General features: G+C 39.3%; 1 protein-coding gene and 1 pseudogene across 1 annotated transcript; one reads left to right on the top strand and one right to left on the bottom strand.

Annotated features, from left to right (window-relative positions):
- The window catches only part of LOC122013503, a 73991-nt pseudogene that overhangs the window by 37324 nt on the left and 15844 nt on the right, over positions 1 to 20823 (top strand).
- Positions 2874 to 4034, bottom strand: LOC122017541. The gene is made up of 2 exons (XM_042575187.1): positions 3757 to 4034; positions 2874 to 3405 (listed from the first exon to the last, which is right to left on the bottom strand). Exons 1-2 carry the CDS (start codon positions 3904 to 3906, stop codon positions 3121 to 3123), a joined length of 435 nt encoding a protein of 144 aa, XP_042431121.1. The 5' UTR covers positions 3907 to 4034; the 3' UTR covers positions 2874 to 3120.

Below are 20823 nucleotides of genomic sequence, written 5' to 3'. Positions count from 1 at the left end.
ATACATTTATGCCGAGCAATATTGAACCTCAAGGTTGGGACACATGGGGCACCTCACCAAATCCGTAAGTTCTTGACTTAATATTTAATTTTTTTTTTTTACATTTTATTTCCATGAATATGTTTTTTCTTGCCTCATTAAATTCAATCGCAGGTACCAGACAACCTTTGCAGAAGAAAATTGTCTTGGACCAGGCTCGGATAAGTCAAAGAGAGTGAGTTGGTTGAAGTATCCCTCAAAAGAACAATTGTCAAACTTCATCCAGATCAAATTCATAGGCCCAGATAACTGGTTGTCTCAACGACCATAATGATAAGTTTAGTTTAAATTTCATAGATAATCTTAATTATGTGATTATCGGGTAATTATATAATTTAAATTATAAAAAATAAAATATAGTTTAATATTATTTAGTTCAACGTAGATAATGTAATAAAAATTAATTTATTTGAAGATTTTAATATGTAATTATATTTAATATCTTACTAAATTACTCTTTTTATTACTAAATTAAATATATATTTTTTAAACTTTATATATATATATATATATATATATATATATATATATATATATATATATATATATATATATATATCAAGCAAAGCTTAAGTCTCTTATTATTTAACTCAGCTAACACCCCTACAAATGAACTCACCTAATTTGACCTGGTAAGATGGTAGTTCAGGCTAGAGGCAAAGGACTAGGTTGGATATTCTTTTATTTTCTTTAGTTTGGAGTGAAAAATTAGAATTAAATTGACCGATTTTAATTTGAAAAAGTTAAAATGAAATGAAATTAATTTAGCTTTAAGTATTGAAAATAAATAATATTAATTAAATGTATTCTTAAGCTTAACAATAAAATTTATTAGCATTTAGAGTTTGTTAATTAGTAAACACCACATACAAATAACAATATATTTAATTATTTATTAGTGTCAATTGATTGTCCCATTAAATTCCATTTAAATGAGTAAAATAAAGAGAAAATGAATGCCATTAAATCATACTTTTTATAACACTTCGATCAGTATCTATTGTTTGAATGAGTAAAATCATTGCCAATCCATTTGGATGTACACGATTCTAAAGATTCAAGAAGAAAAAAATGTAATTTTAAAAACAAGTTATCCTTTTACAATCAATAAATATTAATTAATTTCCTCTCAATTTTAGAAGGATAAGATAGGAGTAATGATTAAAACAATTTTTTTGGTAGAAAAGTACAATACTTTCTATTATTAAATCCATTTAAAGATTTAAGTAGCTGGCCTGCCATCAATCGAGCACATAATTGCGGTGTGGAAACCAGCTTAGCAAGTAGCAGACGAATTCAACATAGTGCACCAACCAGGCATGCTCGTGGATGTTGGATTCTAGTCCCAGACTGGTATCCTTCCTTCCACTGCAAGTATTTGCACTTTTAGTAACATGGTAAAGCTTGGCTTCTGATCTGCTGCCAGCTGATCCGGGGCCCCATCCATGGTGAGTACTAATTAATGGAGCGTTGCGTTTGAATGTTAGTATTGTTGAACAGAAATAAATATGGGTATAGATATTATTTTAAAAAAATAATATTTAATTAGTTGAATATTTTTTATAATTAATTTTTTTAAAAAAATTTATAAGAAAATAAGAGGAAAAATTAGATGGGAGAGAAAGTTAAATGTAAGAGAAAAATATGAGAGAGAAAAGAAAGTGTGATGAAAGAAAATGAAGAGAGAGAAAGTATAATAAAAAATAAAATATAATGGGAAAAAATGAATAGAAGAAAAGTGAGATAAGAGAAAATGAGGAGAGGATGTAATTATGTGAGATTGAGGAAAGTTGTAAAAGGTGGAACCGCCACCTTAGCGGCCCCCTAGGTCTGGCCCCACAGATATTCAGAGGGGGTAAATCACGGTTAAGCTGGGTAAGAGGGGTGACTGGAGGTCGAGTGGAATTTAAAGCACAGCAGACCGAGTTTTTTACGCCCGTGTGTAACTGGCGACCCTCGACCCCTGAACCTCCGTTGCAAGTGTCAGACACCTTTCCAGTTGATCCAGCTCGTGAGATTGAGGAAAGTGATAAGAGAGAATGAGGAGAGAAAAAGTATGATGAGAATGAATGGAGATAGAGAAAGTGTGATAAGAAAAAAAAAAAGTATGCGATGAGAGAGGATGCATGCTGAGAGAGAAAAGGATAGAGAAATTGTGATGAGAGAAAAAGAGAAAAGAGTAAATATGATGGAAGAGAATATATAATGAGAGAGAAAAAGATACAGAAAGTGTGATAAAAATGAGGAGAGAGAAAATGATATGAAAGGAAAATATGATGAGAGAGAAAATATAATTAAAAAAAAAGAAGAAAAATAAAAAATGATACGAAAGAAAAAATAAATAAATATATTAAAAATATTTACATCTACAATAATTTAGATGATATCTAAATTTTATATATGATAAAATCTAAGATAAACAGTGAGTTTTATGAATACTAAAATTTTTAGATTTCAACTTTAAATTTTAAAACTGATTCTCGTTTCCATCAACCAAAAGTTTAAAAATGAATTTAATTCTCTATTTCCATACGGTCATACCGGGTATCAAACGCCAGATAAGAGGTTGCAATTAGCAAATAATGTCGGTCGTCGTGGCAAATTGCAATGGCACGGACCACAGAGAGTCCTTTTTTAGCACTCTGTTTTTGATTACTAATCAATAGTCCAGATCCTGTTGAAGGCTCTGTCGTAGGGTTCCAACTAGGACTAGGACTAGGCTAGGTTAGGCTCACGTGACCTCCCCTAGCTCGACAATGCCAAACGCCAAACGCCAAACGCCAAACGCCAAATGATATAGAATAATTCATTTCCTCAGGATAAATGTCTACTAATTGAAGTGCATCATTAATGCTCCGAGAATACATTAATTGACTTGGATCATGCCATCTATAACATCAATAACATGACAAGTATTAAAGGGTGGAGATTTAAAGCCCTCTTCGCATTGCATTTATTATTGGAAAAGTGCTATGCTTTTTTTTTCTTCTCCTTGTACACAAATCAATACCACAAACAAACGACCACCATGCATGACATCCTAACCAAGGTTAATTAGCTGCGAGGCCGCCGCAAACAGCTTCATGGCTGCTCTACGTGCCTCTTTATTAGCACACTTGAATGGCTGCAATATGCGCCGTTCGACACATGAGAAATCGTAGTTGCAGATTTTTGCAGAGGCTGCCTTGGGAAGTTGTAATGCTCCACTGGAGAGCACTTATTCCTTGATCTGTTCTTCCTCCTCGGTGCAGAAGTAGAGCGTGGAATGAAAACTCCTGTTCCTTTGCTCATCTCCCTTCTGTAAGCCACCTGATCGTAGCCATGGGATGATGGTGGCATCAGGATCTGGGGCATGTAAGGAACCTCCTGTGGCCCACAACACAATTATGTTAAAAAGGAAAAAGAAAGAAATTAACGAGGGAGATAAATTGGATTTCTTTGGCCTGGTTATATAGTGGTGACTGGGTCCATTGTGACAGTATGATTCAAATCTGGAGTCAATACTTTACTGACGCTTTAAAAAAGAAGGGACGCGAATCTCAGTAGTGCTACTTTGCGGAAGAGAAAATTGGAAGAATCATTCATCCAACTTGTGCAAAATGTACGTACGTCTAAATGGCTGGCTCTTAAGCAATTAGAAGGGACAAAGAGATAGAAAACAGTGTGAATTTCAGAATTCATGAATACTGACGACATGTCGAGAAAAAATTAACCAACCCGAAGTGGAAGAGGAGGACACTGCATGTGTACTGGGAGTTGTTCCTCATCATCCATAACCAGCAGCGCTAGTTGCCTGCTTAGATCTGCGAAGAACACATCTTCTTCTGCTTCCATCTCTGAAGGATCTGCGAGTGGAAGAAGCTCCATGTACGTTCAGGCTAATTGACGTGCTGCTTCTTTGGCTGCTCGATCTCTATGGGATTTAATAAGCTTGTGGACATGAGGAGCATGTGGCTTAGGCCTTAGGGGGCCCTGTGGGACAATTCCTAGGGGTATAAAAAAGGGGAATGGAACAATAACTAATATTTGTCTGTCACCTTTGCTGGTTTGGCTTCATAATGGCAATGCATATGTGGATGAGTTTCAGATTCTCGAGCTCGAATCATGTTATCGCACTGATTCCATTCGGATAGAGTTGAGTTTTGCGATGCAACGATCCACTTAGTGATCTATCGTAATTTAATTGTCGATTACCTATTGAACTTTGGAAAAAATATAGAGAATGATCACCCAAAATGATACATAACTAATTGGTGATCAAAAGCTCGATCTAAGTGCCTTTATTACATTAGAATCTCATGCTAGGCCTAACTCATGCCGGGCAAGACTCACTGGTTGTTACATACTCGATCGAGTTTGGTTGACGCCCAACTTGATGATACCTCCATGCCAGCTAGTTTATTTGGTAAATTGTAATTAGGATGCAACTTCAATGCAACTCTTAGATGTCAACTTCAGCTACTTCAAAATTATTGACCCAATCAAGGGCTTTCATGTATGTTTTATAAGAGAAGCCTACTGTACTACTTCTTATTTGGGTCTCAAGGGCTTATTAATTGATGGAATATTTTATTTTATTTTATATATGCAATTTACCTCTCGTATGCAAGTTTTTTTTAAAGCTATCTTAATTTGTTCTTTTTTTATGTTACAAGATGACAAGACGATCTCAATCACATCCGTCCAACCGAATGAATCTGAATTGGACGGCCGGATAATTGTCTCAAAAAGATGGTGCGGTGGTTGAACAATATGATATTGTCATACTAGGTTATGGAGTCTAAACTCTGCATTTGAGTATGTTTTTCTATATGTCTTGATCATTACACCCATGATTAATAATTACTCGTAATTTATTTTTTTTATATTGACCTAAGAATAAATTGATGAAAGCACCTGACAAAATGCCGGGACCGGATCCTCTGATCCCCTTATCCTGGGATCTATTTCTGGACCGGGACAAGGGGATTGATGAGAGGTAATAACTCCCACCAATACAAAGGCTGGATCAATTCATAGATAGAGGATTATTGTCTTCCACCAATATAAAGACTGGATCATTCTATGATCCAGTCTTTATGGACAAAAGGATCCGTCCCCCAAAATACCACATTAGATAGCCGGACAATTGTCATCCATTGGTCCACTCAATTGATAGACATAATCCTTAAAATCCACCTGCCCTTGTGCGTAAAAAAAAAATTGCTGCTTGGAGGCTAAGGGGGCAGAGCGCGTAGTGGCATTGGCTAGCGCTCATGACTCTGATATAGATTAATCAACGTTCTATACTTTACCTCCCAGAGCTTTTGTTACATCGATCTTCTGATCATTTCAACACTTATTTTTTCGTATCTTTTTATCAAAAATGAAAGATTTAGTTTTCTAATGGAACTAAGTTTGGACTAATTAAGACGCACTAACTAAGAATATTAGTTTAAATGAAAATTATATATATGTTGTTTGATCTTTACCCAAAATCATACGAATCATAGGATCTTCAGTACGTTTGCGGGGAAATACATTAATTAATTATAGTTATTCTAATTAACGCTAATATTCAACTCCAATTCCGGTGCAGGCTCAGCTGGCGATCGACAACCATTGAATAGGGTACCAGCTGGCAAGGCTTCCTCCATGTCAAGTTTACTGTACCATGCATGCTCGTTAATTACTTTCGATCTCGTGTGTCCGGAAGCTGAATCGGATGAAGATACCGATAACAATGGTAATAACATTGATGAAGGAAGAAACCTGTATTTTGAGTCATCATGTTCGAAAATTATGGAGATAGAAAGTTGGATATGTGACTACTATGTTGACTGGATGTAAATTATACTCCGATATGTAAGCACAAGAAATGTCAATATCGAACCAAGGAAGAGATCCTCGGCGTTGGCCCTCCGACGCTCAAGTCAGTCACCAACACCAAGAAAAAGACGGAACAATAGTAGCACAAGCATAAATCGTGAATAATGCGTACCTTCGTAGGTGTACAGACCCCTTTTATATAATACCTTGGTGGGCGATATGCGTGCTTTTCAAAGCATGGACACATTCTCCCATTGGGCGTGGACACATTCTCCAATTGGTCTTGGACACGTGGTCATGGACACATTCTCCCATTAATCGCGGACACGTGGTCATGGACACGTTCTTCAATTGGTCGTGGGCACGTCCTCCGATTTATCGTCGTACGATTCGCTTATTGACCATGCCCCACATTGGCAGCTCTATCTCCCAAAAGGATATCCCGAGATAGGTCAACGATCCTGTTGATCGGTTGAGCGAGATAGCCGCTCGACCCAGTACTCCTCCGCTTAGTCGACCTCGGTTGTTCTTCTTTGAGGCGATTGGGTATAGTAGGCTGTCGCCTCCCGATCGGACAAGCGCTCCAGTCTCCTGGTGTTCTACCGCTTCGTACTGAGCGTCTGACAATCTTACCATACTGTTCAGAGCTAAGCGGGTGGTCAGCTCGGCCAAGCCTGTTGCCGATCGGACATGCCCCACCGACTCTTATGATCGAGCTCTGCTCGGCCTCCGTAGACGAGTCCTTTGACACTCTGGCGTTGACCACCTTGACTTTAACCTCCACTTAGGTAGTTGACTCGTACCGGGCGGAGCCCCTTTATCACCACATCACCGAGGGAGAGGATCACTGATGATACTTATGGCCCTGCAAACACCATAAACTAAGTACCTGGAAGCGTTAGAGCGAGAATCATGGAAGAGGTCCTTGGTGTAGGCCCTCCGACGCTCAAGTCAGAAGAGAGCCCGAGTGGAAAAAAGATAAAAGAATAGTAAATGCATGTGCGTAAATAGAACTGTTGTTTAGCGTGTACTTGGAGAATTTCCCTTTTTATACTACCTTTTGTAACCTCCACAATTATAAGACATCAGAGAAAATGTTGAATGTCAGGGGAGTGTCGGGTGAAAGAAAATGTATGATGAACTTCCAGTGGGTAGAGAAAAATTCCGCTGTTTATATATGGCAGAGTGAATATTGGAATATTCCCTGATAAATAGCTGTTATTCTCTGACAAGTATTGTGATTCCTTGACAGCATTGTCCCCCTAGGGGTTTGATTGACTAAGAGGTCGATTGGGAATAAGTATGGGACGGTGCCCAGGAGAAGTGAGCGGACTGAGCTCTGAGGGTCCAACAAGCGTAAAGCTAACCGAGATTAGATTGGGAGTCTAGTTCATGAGAAGTAAGGGGGCTGAACCCTAGGGGTCCAACCAGTGTAAAGACGACTGGGATTAGATTGAGGGTCTTACCCATGAGAAGTGAAGGGACTGAGCCCTGAGGTTCAATCGGGGTAAAGCTGACCGGTATTAGATTGGGAGTCTTGCTCATGAGAAGTGAGGAGGATGAGCCTTGGGGGTCCGACCGGAATGAATCCATCCAAGATTAGATTGAGAGTCTTGCCCATAAGAAATGATGGGACTGAGCCCTGGGGTTCGATTGACATAAAGCCAGACAAGATTAAATTGGGAGTCTTGCCCATGATAAGTGAGGGGATTGAGCCCTGGGGTCCTACCGGCATAAAGCCGAGAGGGATTGGATTGAGAGTCTTGCCCATGAGAAATGAGGAGATTGAGCCTTAGGAATTCGACCAGCGTAAAGTCGGTCGAAATTAGATTGAGAGCTTTTCCCATGAGAAGAGAAATGAGGGGGTTGAGCCCTAGGGTTCGATTGGCGTAAAGTTGGTCGGGATTAGATTGAGAGTCTTGCCTATAAAAAGTGAGGGGACTGAGCCCTGGGGTCCGATTGGCGTAAAGCCGACTAAGATTAGATTGAAAGTTTTACCCATGAAAAATTAGGAGATTGAGCCTTGGGGGTCCGACCGGCATAAAGCCGACTAGGATTAGATTGGGAGTCTTGCCTATGAGAAGTGAGAAGACTGAACCCTGGGGTCCGATCGATGTAAAGTCGGCCTGATGTAGAAGAGTGGATTGCATGGATGCGTAGTCCTTAACCCTAACTGTCACTTCCTCTTGACTTTTGACTACCACGTCATCTTGACTATCATCTCCGCCCTATCACTGGGATTATCTACTATTTCTTGTATCGCAATCCTCCTTTTCACGTCTAGTTGAAAGAGGCTCATGTCCGACTAACTAGAGCATAGTCCGTTCACTATCTTGCTATTTAGCCGAACGGAGATGCTCGTGTGTTGTCGATCGGGCTGGATAGATTGCAGACGTTATAAAGGCAAGAAAATAACCTCGTGATGGCAAGCCTCTTCGCCTTCTATTGTCACCATAACTATCTCTTCATTCCAATACCGTTGTGCATCTATTTGCTTTACATTTCCTCGGTGATCCTGTCCGAACGCTGAATCAACGAACGCTGGGCACGTGGCGCTCTCTGAACTGATGACGTGGATCTCCGGCCGGTCGTAGGACTCTCCGGCGAACCTGCAAAGAAGTCGGGCCGGGAAGGGGTTCCCGGCGACGACCCTCCGACGCTCAAGTCAGGCAAGAGGAAACTAGGAAGTGACTTCGAATATCTGAGAAAAGCGTACCTCCGGTGAAGTGTGAGGACCCTTATATAGGGCTGTAAAGAAGCTTATGCACACATGCCGAGGTGAATACGTGTCCTCTTACCATACCTCGGTATGGGCTTGTCAGAGGAGCTTGTCTGACACCATACTGTTACAGTCCGAGCACCTCTCTGATGGGACAGTAGAACCTTCCGTCATAGACTTCTGCATATGAGTTAGTCGTCGAACACGCTTGTTGTCAGAAGATGTCTCCCGATGTGTCCTTGTCTCTTCTGTTCCCGCGTTGAGCGTCTAGCCGCTCGGCAGTCCCATCTCGTCCGACCGGATGTAGTCACTGATCCGCTCGGGAGATTCCAGGTCGTGTGCTCGGATGAAACTGTTCACAGCATTACTGCTTTATGCCTCGGCCGAGCGGGCTACCCGCTCGGCCCGGCGACCCTGTTCACCATGAGCGTCGGAGACCCGACTCCCCGTCGGGTTGGCTTTGCTTCCGCTTATACCCCGTTCGGCCGGTCGGTCCCCCTTTTCCGATCGGCCTTTTGACCTTTGACCTCCACGTGGCGTTGACTCCCCTCAAAGAGGGTCCCACGTCCGTACCGCCGGATCACCCGGTAATACTGTCAACGTGCAACTTTCTATGACAATCCACCTACCCTTTGATCCAATGGTTCTAGGAGACGGCTCTTCTCCTGATGAGATCGTATAGTTTATCTCATGATCATTCTTTTAAAAAGGAGCACTCGACTCCTAATACCTTCCTCTCCTTTATCTTTGTTGTGCTTCTTCCTTGCCCTTCGGTGAATCACTCAAGGTAATGGAGTCAGAATCTCATCCCGGAATGCTAATTGAAGAGATCTGACATCTACAGCTAGAGGCGAAACACCAAACTCAACTACTCGTTGAAAAGGAGGAATCCTTAGTGGAGGCGTTGCAAGTCCGGAATCTCCATCACTCGAATTGGAAGGAACTCGAGGTATATCTGTTTGTTCCCAGTCCAAAGTCTGAGCCGAGCTTGCCTTTAAGAAAAAAAACCTCTATGGACTTAGAGCAAAGTACTACGGAACTATATGACCTTAAAATGACGCATGCTTTCACGATCTCCTGCATGCCTAGGAAGGCACAAGATAAGGATTTAACAATACTACAGCAACAACAGTACTTGGACCTATGAGTGATTGAGCTAAGCTCCCTACAAGCTGAATTAGAACGAATCAAATCTAAGTTGGCGCCTTCCTTGCATATCTATAACAGTGAGTCAAACAAATGTTTGAAAATGGGGCGAGCTACCTATTTCTGTTTAGGTTGTTATTTGACCACACGTTCGTACTTGGGGTTAGAGGAGCAGTCCGGCACCCCCATGAGGAAGGACACCTAACGACTAATCCGCCCAATGAATTTTTTGGATCATGAAAGAATTGCAGGAGAGACACCAGAGGCTACTTTTTCTGGGTTTGATTAATCAGACTATCTTTATATTGTCTGCATGTTTGATAACATATTGACTTCTATGTTGGCTTATTATCCTTACTTGTCATTATATTTACTCTTTCATTCTCTATAGAAAAATGATTAACTCTTGTGTTCGAGCGTTGATCAAATAATGAGGTTAGGGGTGTAGTGTTGGAGAATTACAATATGCGTGTATTACTAAGCGTCATAATAATCATGCTAAGTGTCGGGCAGAGTGGTTGTTGAGATAAGAACTGGGCAGAACAGATATAGAGATAAGAGTTGGGCAGAACGATTATAGAGATAAGAGTCGGGCAGAGCGGATGTAGAGATAAGAGCAAAGTGACTGTAGAGATAAGAGTTGGGCAGAGCAGCTGCAGATAAGAGCTGGGCAAAGCGATTGTAGAGATAAGAGTCGGGCGGAGTGATTATAGATAAGAGTCTGACAGAGCGGCTGTAGAGATAAGAGATGGGCAGAGTGACTGTAGAGATAAGAGTCGGGCAAAGGGGCTGTAGAGATAAGAGCTGGGTAGAGTGACGGTAGAGATAAGAGCCGGATGAATTTTAATCCTGGCCTGGAAGTGATAGGCGTGAGAGTCTTATTCGCTTTTAACTCGCACAGGGGAGAAAATCTGGAGTCTGATCAGAAGATCATTGGGACGTGAGAGTCTTGCTCACTTATAACTCGGACAGGGGTGAAAGTCTGGAATCCCACATAACAGTCATTGAGATGTGAGAGTCCTACTCGCTTATAACTCGCATAGGGGTGGGAGTCTAGAATCCAACTGGATGGTCGTTGGGACGCGAGAGCTCTGCTCGCTTATAACTCTCACTGAGGCAAGAGTCTGGAATTCGGCTAAATGACCATTTGGACGCGAGAGCCCTGCTCGCTTATAACTCACACAGGTACAAGAGTTTAGAATTCGGTCGGATGATCATTGGAACACGAGAGTCTTACTTGCTTATAACTCACACAGGGATGAGAATTTGGAATCTGACTAGATGGATGCTGGGACGTGAGAGCTATGTTTGCTTATAACTCGCACAGGGGCAAGAGTCTGAAATCCAACTAGAAGGTCGTTGAGACACGAGAGCCATGCTCGTTTATAACTCGCATAGGGACAATAGTTTGGAATTCGATTGGACGGTTGTTGAGATGCGAACGCCCTACTTGATTATAATTTGCACAAGGGCAAAAGTTTGGAATCCGACCATTGAGATGTGAGAACCCTGTTTGCTTATAACTCACACTGGGATGAAAGTTTGGAATATATTCATTAGATAATGCTCCTCAACTATCATAAGGATGGACGTAATTCACGCTCCCTAGGCGATCTAGTTTCTCAACTTTGACATTTTGGACACAAGTGCCTTGAGGATTTTCTACTGTTCATCCCCATGGGGTACTAGCTTAGTTACATTTCTGACTGGCCCTACTTGACCTTCTAGCCGAGTAGGGGATCCGTCTACATAATGTCTCGGACGACGACATTTCTCCGGTTCTCCTCCTCCCAGGTTTCCCTCATTTCCTTTCCTTTACCGCTTGATAAGCCACCTGAATCTTCTTTCCCTTTAGATGGATTAGCTGGTTAGGCAAAGTGTTAGGTTGCTAGCCTGCTGTCTCAGAAGTTGAGGCATGATTTCGAGCAGAGGTAGGCCTAGTTCGACTGCTCAGTGAGAATTTCAAGTGAACTGGAGATAATTTCTTGTGTGATGAGTGTGAAACCGATGCTAAGTACAGTACTAGGCCTCTTACGGGGTAGACTGGTTAACAGGAGCTCAAATGGCCCTGACCTACTATGCCACCAAATCGGTTGGAGCTAGTCTTTATTTCTTTCTTCCAGGTGGTTTGAGCTTCTTCCACATTAATGCATTTGACCGCTTTCCTTGGTAAATCATCAAAGTCCTCTATGGCTTTTCGGACGAGGGCTCATAAAAAACCTCCCTCCAACAAGCCTTGAGAAAAGATGCTTATTAATATCTCAGAGATGGCAGATAGGATGTCGAGCGCCACTTGATTGAAACGTTTGATATATGTCTGCAAAGAGTCTGTGTCTCCTTGTTTGAGGGAAAATAGACTATGGTTAGTTTTTTGGTACCTCTTGCTACTAATAAAATGGTGCAAGGAAGCATTCTTGAGTTCTTTGAAGTCTTGAACCGACAAAAAATTCGACTGCTGATCTTTAGGATGGACAGGAGGCGGCAGTGGCCTCCTCTTCGCTAGATCGGTTGGAGTGGGGGTTTTATTTCTTTCTTCCGGTCGGCTTGAGCTTCCTCCACATCAATGTATTTAGTCGCTTTCCCTATTAAATCGTCGAAGTCCTTTACGGGTTTCCATATGAAGGCTTAGAAGAAATCTCCCTCCAACAAGCCTTGAGAAAAGGTGTTTATTAATATCTTAGAGGTGGCGGACAGGATGTCAAGCGCCACCTGATTGAAATGCTTAATGTATGCCTGGAAAGACCCTATGGCTCCTTGTTTGAGGACAAATAGACTATGATTAGTGTTTTGATACCTCTTGCAACTAGCAAAAAGGTGTAGGAAAGTATTTTTATATTCTTTGAAGCAAGTGATAGACCTAATCGACAGTCTATCAAACCATCTCTATGTTGAGCCTGAAAGAGTTGTCAAGAACACTCGACACTTTATTGCGTCGCTATACTAGTGGAGAAAGGTGGGGTTTTGGAATTTACAGAGGTGATCCTCTGAGTTCTTGTTACCTCATATTCTCTGATGAGTAATGATACGCTGCGGGAAAACAAAGCACGAAACGCTGCACGAATGAGTCATCCATTCCCACGTGGAATGAAAAAAATACATTTTCCATTCCTCTCTGTCCACCTCAACTTTGACTAAAACCCTAAACTGTGTCTGTTTCCCCCCGATCTCCTCCGAGTGATCTTCCTGCGCCTCTCCTTTTTCTCTTCTGCGCCGACCTCTTCTCCGAGAAGCTTCGCCTCTCCTTTTCTCTCCTGCGCCGACCTCTCCTCCGAGAAGCTTCACCTCTCCTTTTCTCTTCTGCGTCGACCTCTCCTCCGAGAAGCTTCGCCTCTCCTTTTCTCTTCTGCGCCAACCTCTCCTCCGAGAAGCTTCGCCTCTCCTTTTCTCTTCTGCGCCAACCTCTCCTCCGAGAAGCTTCGCCTCTCCTTTTTCTCTTCTGCGACGCCCTCTCCTCCTTTTTCACTTCTGCGCCACACTCTCCTATGAGAGATCTTCCACACAGAAGCTTCGCCTCCTCTCCTTTTTCTCTTCTGCGCTGCCCTCTCCTCCTTTTTCTCTTCTGCGCCGCACTCTCCTTCGAGAGATCTTCCACGCAGAAGCTGTGCACAAGGCAGAGATCCGCCACCATCGAAGCTCCTCCATCGCCGAGTGAACCCTAAAGGCGCACCACCAGCAAAGCCGCGAAGCTCCTCCACAGCCTAAGCCCTAAAGCTCTTCCACCGCCTAAGCCCTAAAGCTCCTCCACCAGCGAACCGTGCCTTTGTACGGGTTTGTTTTTTCTCACTTGACATTAAGTTCTTCTCAAGACTGTTCTTCTTGAACAAATGCAATTATAATTTTGTTTGCCCTATTATAATTCTTGTAGCATCTCATTGATCAAACTTGAGACATGTCCTATTATTAACCAATTTTGTTTGGTTCCCAGAAGTGGAATCAATTAGGAAATTGAAAATCATGTTTAGGATATTTTAAATTTCCAACATTTTATACACTGGAGATCTCTTATACTATGTGTAACCTCCTGAGTATTGGTATAACTTTAACATCAATTACCTAAATTATAGTAGTTGAGCAAGGATATGAAAGAGTAGATGATTTTTGTTCTTTTGATATGAAAAAGATTACAGGACAAAGGAACAAATATTCATGGCAGCCGGTTCGATATCATCATCATCTTTCACTCGAAGACGCATGAATGATGAACAAGATGAAACACCTCATATATTATGCTATTGTGGGTTAAGAGCTACTCTTTGGACTTCATGGAAGGAAACCAACCCAGGCAGACGATTTTTTTCATGCCCAAAATTTAGAGTAAGTTTTATTTATATAAAATGATTTCAAAACCAACCGTATTTATATGCTTTTTAATTATTGGATTTTGATTAAGTTTATTCGATATTCAGGAAAGGGGATGTGGCTTCTTCTTATTGTTGGTTGCTACTCGGAAAACCTAGAGGTTCCACTGTACAAAAATTTTGTACAAAGGTCTGAACCTTTTCCTAGCTACCATGTGTTTTTTTAAATTAAATTTTGGATCGCCTGCGGAACTTAACACGTTTGATCCAAAACTTAATCTATTTGTTCTTTTAGGTTTTGAATTGGATCTCCTGCGGAACTTAACACGTTCGACCCAAATCGCCTTAAGTTATTAATTCCATTAAATATTAATTTCCATAATTAGTTCCCAGTACTGACGTGGCGAGGCACATGGCCTTCTTGGATATGGGAGCAACCACCACCGACTAGACAAAACCTTTTATAGAAATCTAATATTTAATTTCCTAAAATAACTTTAGGTTAACCGAAAAGAACAATCAAATCACAAGGAAAAAATAAAACAAAAGAACACAACTTCGAAAAACATATTCGAAATACTAGAATCGTAAGCCTCTTGTATTTGGTATTATTTCCATAAATAACTAGCATGATGCGGAAAGAAAAATTACTAGTTATACCTTCTAGAAAGACCTCTTGATCTTCTACCGTATTCCTCTTCTAACCTCGGACGTTGTGTGGGCAACGATCTTCCAAGATGAGAAACCACCAAGCACCTTCTTCTCCTCCTAGCTAGGTTCGGCCAACACAAAGAAGCTTCACCAAGGACGAAGAACAAAACATCAACCAAGCTCCAAGGGATACAAGCTTTCTCTCCTTCTTCTTCTTCTTCTCCAAGTAGTATCCGGCCACCACAAGAGCTCCAAGCCAATAGAGAAGGTTCGGCCACCACCAAGAGGAAGAGAGGAAGAGAGGTTGGCCGACCACAACACCAAGGAAAAGAGAAAGAAAAATAGAATAGAGTCGTTCGCCTTGAAGCCTCCTCTACCCCCTCTTTTATAATCCTTGGTCTTGGCAAATAAGGAAAATTTAATAAAAACTTCCTTAATTCTTTTGCCATTGAAAAGGAAAATTTATTTAATTAAAATAATTTTCTCTTTTCAAATTTTAATGGCCGGCCACAACAAATAAATTCTCCAAGCAAATAAAATTTTAAACACCAATTAAAACTTCCTTATTTGCTTCCGGAAATTTATAAAAATTTCTCCAACAATTTTATCCCTTCATGATTGGTTTATAAAAAGGAAATTTAATAAATTAAAATCTTTCTTTTAAACATGTGGATAAAAAGAAAGTTATCTCTAAAAATTAAAATCTCTTTTAATCTACAAATAAGGAAAGATATCAAATCTTTTCTTAATCTTTTGTAGAAACTTATAAAAGAGAATATTTAATTTTAAACTCTCTTTTAAATCATGAACATGGTTAAAAAGGAAAGTTTTCTTAAAATTTAAAATCCTCCTTTAATCAACAAATAAGGAAAGATTTCAAATTTTAAACTCTCTTTTAAACATGTAGATGATTTACAAATAAGGAAAGTTTTTATCAAAAAATTAAAATCATCCTTTTAAACTACAAATAAGGAAAGAGATTAATCTCTTCTCTTAATCTTTTGTAGAAAACTATAAAAGGAAAATTTTTAATTTTTAAACTCTCTTTTAAAATCATGATATCCACATAAGAAATAATTTTGATAAAAATCCTTTTTAATATTCTAGTGGCCGACCACTTAAGCTTGGGACCCATGCTTTGGCCGGCCACCTACATGGCTCATCCACTTGGACTTGGCCGGCCCTAGCTTTGGTTCCAAGCTAGCTTGGCCGGCCCCATTGGATGGGTAAGAAGGTGGGTATGCGGTGGGTATAAACTCAATATACTAGAGGCTACGATAGGGACCGAGAGGAGGAATTGGTTTTGGTCTCCCGATGAAATTAAGCATCCCGTGTTCGCCCCGAACACACAACTTAATTTCATCAATAATAATTCATTCCACTAAAGAACTATTATTGAACTACCGCACCAATCCCAAATTACATTTTGGGCTCCTTCTTATTATGAGTGTGTTAGTCTCCCTGTGTTTAAGATAACAAATGTCCACTAATTAAATAAGTTACTGACAACTCACTTAATTAATATCTAGCTCCAAGAGTAGTACCACTCAACTTCATCGTCATGTCGGACTAAGTCCACCTGCAGGGTTTAACATGACAATCCTTATGAGCTCCTCTTGGGGACATTCTCAACCTAGATCACTAGGACACAGTTTCCTTCTATAATCAACAACACACACTATAAGTGATATCATTTCCCAACTTATCGGGCTTATTGATTCATCGAACTAAATTTCACCCATTGATAAATTAAAGAAATAAATATCAAATATATGTGCTTGTTATTATATTAAGATTAAGAGCACACACTTCCATAATAACTGAGGTTTTTGTTTCTTTATAAAGTCAATATAAAAGAAACGACCTCTAATGATCCTACTCAATACACTCTAAGTGTACTAGTGTAATTATATAATTAAGATAAACTAATACATAATTACACTACGACCTTCCAATGGTTTGTTCCTTTCCATTATGGTCGTGAGCTACTGTTTATAATTTATAAGGTACTGATAACATGATCCTCTGTGTGTGACACCACACACCATGTTATCTGCAATATAAATTAATTGAACAACTACATTTATCATAAATGTAGACATTTGACCAATGTGATTCTTGTTTATACCAAAAGCTAGGCTTTTAGTATACACTCTAACAATCTCCCACTTATACTAAAAGATTAAGCTGCCATACATCTGATTCCCAACCCTTCAACATGTCCATCAAAAGCTCTCGCCTTAAGGACCTTAGTGAAAAGATCTATAGGTCATCATCTGATGCATTCTAGGCGGCAACAACTTCTCCTCCTTTATACGATTTCTCGTATTGGGTGGTACTTGCGCTCTATTGTGTTTACTTTCCTTATAGACTTATGATTTCTTCGAGTTTGCTACTGCACCAACATTATTACAATAAATTTGTAATAATCTTTGGACAAACCAGAAATCATATCTAAGTCTATCTTGAGGTTATTGAGTCATTCAGCTTTTATGACTACCTCAAAGGCTTGCCATATACTAAGCTTCTATGGTAGAGTCCAGAAAAACACATATGCTTATCACTCTTCCATAGTTATGACTTTACCTCCTAAAACACAAAACCCCGAGGTTGACTTATTATTGTCCCTATCCGATTGGAAGTCAAAATCCATGCAACCCACAAGGACCAAATTAACTGCCTTGTAAGCTAGCATATAATCTCTAGTACCTCTAAGGTACTTCAATATATGCTTTACTGCAATCCACTGTCCTTGTCCAGGGTTACTTTGATATCTACTAACTATGCCCTTGGCAAAACAGATTTCTTATCTCGTACATAGCATACATTAGGCTTCCGATAGCCGAAGCATAAAGAACTACCTTTATTTCCTTTATCTCCTTTGATGTCTACAGAGACATATCTTTAGATAAAGTTACTCCATCCTGAAAAGGTAAGAAACCTTTCTTGGAGTTTTGCATGCTTAAAACGAGCAAGGATTTTTCTGATATATGAAGCTTGGGATAAGTAAAATATTCTTTTCTTGCGATCACTTATTACTTTGATCTTAAGAATATATACATTCTCCCAAGTCCTTTATATCGAATTGTTTGAACAACCATACCCTTACTTCTGACAACATTTTGATATTATTTCCAACTACCAAAAATGTTATCTACGTATAGTACAAAAAATACCACCACGCTTTCATCACACCTTTTGTATACACAAGACTTATCCGGTTACTAAATCCATAGATCTGAATTACTTTGATAAACCGGATGTTCCAAGACCTTGAAGCTTTACCTCAGTCCATAAACTGATTGAGCTTGCACACAAGATGCTCTTAGCCCTTTGCAATGAACCCTTCTGGTTGCTTTATATGGATGCTTTCTTCAAGACTTCCATTAAGGAATGCTGTCTTGACATCCACTTGCCAAATAGATAAAAGAATCAGGATAGACTTAAGCATGACTACCAGTGAAAAACTTTCCTTTTTCATCAAGCATTGCTTTGAAAGTTACCACCTTCTTGTCTATCCCTCTTTTCCTATTATAGACCTTTTTACACCCAACGGCTTTTACACCATTTGGTGATTCTACAAGCTTCCAGATTTTATTAGAATATATATATTCTAATTCTGTTATTCATTACTCTTTGCCAAGATGCTGCATCTTTATCTTGGAGTACTTCATCATATGACCGGAGATCAGGTTCATGTCCTCCAGGGATCGAATCCAAAAACTCTCCCAAAACATGAACCTATTTAGGTTGCCTAACAACCCTCCCACTACGACAAGTCACTTTCTGCAATTGTGTATCATTTGTGATACGTGTTGCAGTTTTCTTGTGGTATCTCATCTTGTACAGTTGGTACTAGGTTAGACATGTCCTTTATTATTTCCTTAAGAACAAATTTACTTATGAGCACATGGTTCATTATATAGTCATTTTCTAAAAATCAGTCATTGATGCTAACAATGACCTTCTGATTTTTAAGACTATAAACCTACTTTTGTTTATCTAGGATAACTTACAAACAAGTGAACTCCTATCCAACTTATCATTATCTCTCTTTAACATATGTGCTAGATTACCCGAATCCGAATATGCTTCAAAATAGGCTTACGCCTATTCAGCAATTCTATATGAGTAGAGAGTTATGACTTGGAAGGCACTATGTTCACTTTCATTTTTAGAGTTTATCCTTAAAACAAATTTGGTAATTTTCTGAATAACTCATCATCTATCTAATTATTCCATAAGAGTTCTTTACCTTCTTTCTACTACACCATTCTGTTGGGGTGTACCAGATGCAGTTAGTTGGGATTGAAATCCAACTTCTGATAAGTGACTCCTAAAATCTCTCAAGAGGTACTTGCCACTACGATCTTCCATAGTGACTTTTTACTTTATTCCTCCGCATCAACCTTGTACTCTTTGAACTAATCAAAGTACTTAGTCTTGCGGTACATTAAGTAAATTTATTTGTATCTTGAATAGTTGTCTATAAATTAGACAAAATATTCAATACTACCTCTTGTCTGGATAGTCATAGGATCACACAAATCAGAATGAACCGATTTCAACATATCTTTGACTCCATACCCTTGGACTTAAAAGCTTCTTGGTTATTTTTCTTCCAAGTAAGACTCGCAGGTTGGAAAGATTTCCACTACCAATGAACCCAAAAGTTCATCACTACCAATGAATCCTACTCAAGTATAACCTAGCTTTAGATGCCAAAGATATAATTGGTTCATTTCCGAAGGTTGCTTTCTCTTAAAATTAGAAGATGTGTTACTAATTTCCATTTGTTGCATCGTGGGAGTTATTGGATTATAAATTATCAACCATCATACCAGAATAGATAACTTTCCTATTTTTCTTGATAACAACTTTGTTATCAAAATAGACACAATATCTATAATAGTTTAGAAACTGAAATCAGGTTCTTTCTAAACTTGGTACGTAAAGACAATTACTTAAAATCCATATTTTATTCTTATCAAAGGATAAACATCTCCCACTGCAACAACTACCACTTTTACAGTAGTGCCCATGTGGACGGTGATTTACCTTTCATTTAGTTGTCGGGTTTCCTGGAACTCTGTAATGAATTGCAGACATGATTAATGGCATCTTGTATCTACACTCCAGGTTCTGGTAGATAACTCCACTAGACATGTTTCAACTAATGAATTAAATACACCTAAATTGTTCTTAGTTTTAAGAAGACAGTCTACCTTAATGTCCAAGTCCTATTTTCAATCATTACAATTGGGACTACTAAGTCTTTTTCTATAGTATGACTACTAGGGATTGACAAACATCCTAAGAATCACAAAAATATTTGGTCAAGATCAACTCCTTAAAATTTCCATGAATTTTGTGTATACAAAATCGAAGAGGAGATTTTATTCATTAATTTTATTATCTCGTCAACTTTACTTTATGACAAATAAAATTAATAGTTGATCTGTCTTTGATCAAATATTTGGTCAAAACTCTTTGAATTTAAAATAACATTGATTCCTCAAACAATATTATTTAAATTTACCAACACCTCAAACACCGTGAATTTTGCATGCCACGTTAGTGTGGACGTATACAAATTCATCATTTGTAAGAGGAGGGTTTTACCCATTGACTATCTTGTCAATATAACTTTTGACAAATAAAATTACCTCAAACACCATGAATCTTGTATGCCACGTTAGTGTGGACGTATACAAATTCAAACATTTGTAAGAGGGGTTTATTAATTTTATTATATTGCCAATCTAGTTTTATGACAAATCAATAGTTGGTTTCCCTTTGGTCACACAAGTGATAGTAGTGACTCCGTTGGGGAGGATACTATTAAATGTGTCTAAGTGTATACCATTACTTGACACTAAGTCCATTAATAAGATTATGCCCCTTCCGTTGGGGAAGATCACACGCTCTTAATTAACTTCCTATAGTCATCCAAAATTGGAAGTCTGTTCTAGTGATCCACAAACAAGCTCATCCGTTATGGAGGAAGGCACTCAGAGCCAACGCGCAAGCTTGTTTGCATCACTTACAAACCAGTAATGGAGACCATGAGATTTACTTAAAAATCCCTCTCCCACTTAGTTATTTATAAATGAGGAATTTTAACTATGCTAGCCTACTAAATATGTAAACCAACATGCACAC

The sequence above is a fragment of the Zingiber officinale genome, chromosome 8B, assembly GCF_018446385.1.
Source record: "Zingiber officinale cultivar Zhangliang chromosome 8B, Zo_v1.1, whole genome shotgun sequence".
In the NCBI taxonomy this organism is placed as follows: Eukaryota; Viridiplantae; Streptophyta; class Magnoliopsida; order Zingiberales; family Zingiberaceae; genus Zingiber; species Zingiber officinale.
The sequence above is the reverse complement of the archived record's forward strand: the minus strand, read 5'-3'. Positions and strand labels throughout refer to the sequence as shown.

What these genes read in the sequence shown, in the direction of transcription:
- LOC122017541 (XM_042575187.1), bottom strand. Translation starts at nt 3,906, where the DNA reads ATGGAGCTTCTTCCACTCGCAGATCCTTCAGAGATGGAAGCAGAAGAA. An exon ending in GTCCTCCTCTTCCACTTCGG is followed by an intron (nt 3,406 to 3,756) that starts GTTGGTTAATTT and finishes TGTGGGCCACAG; the next exon opens with GAGGTTCCTTACATGCCCCA.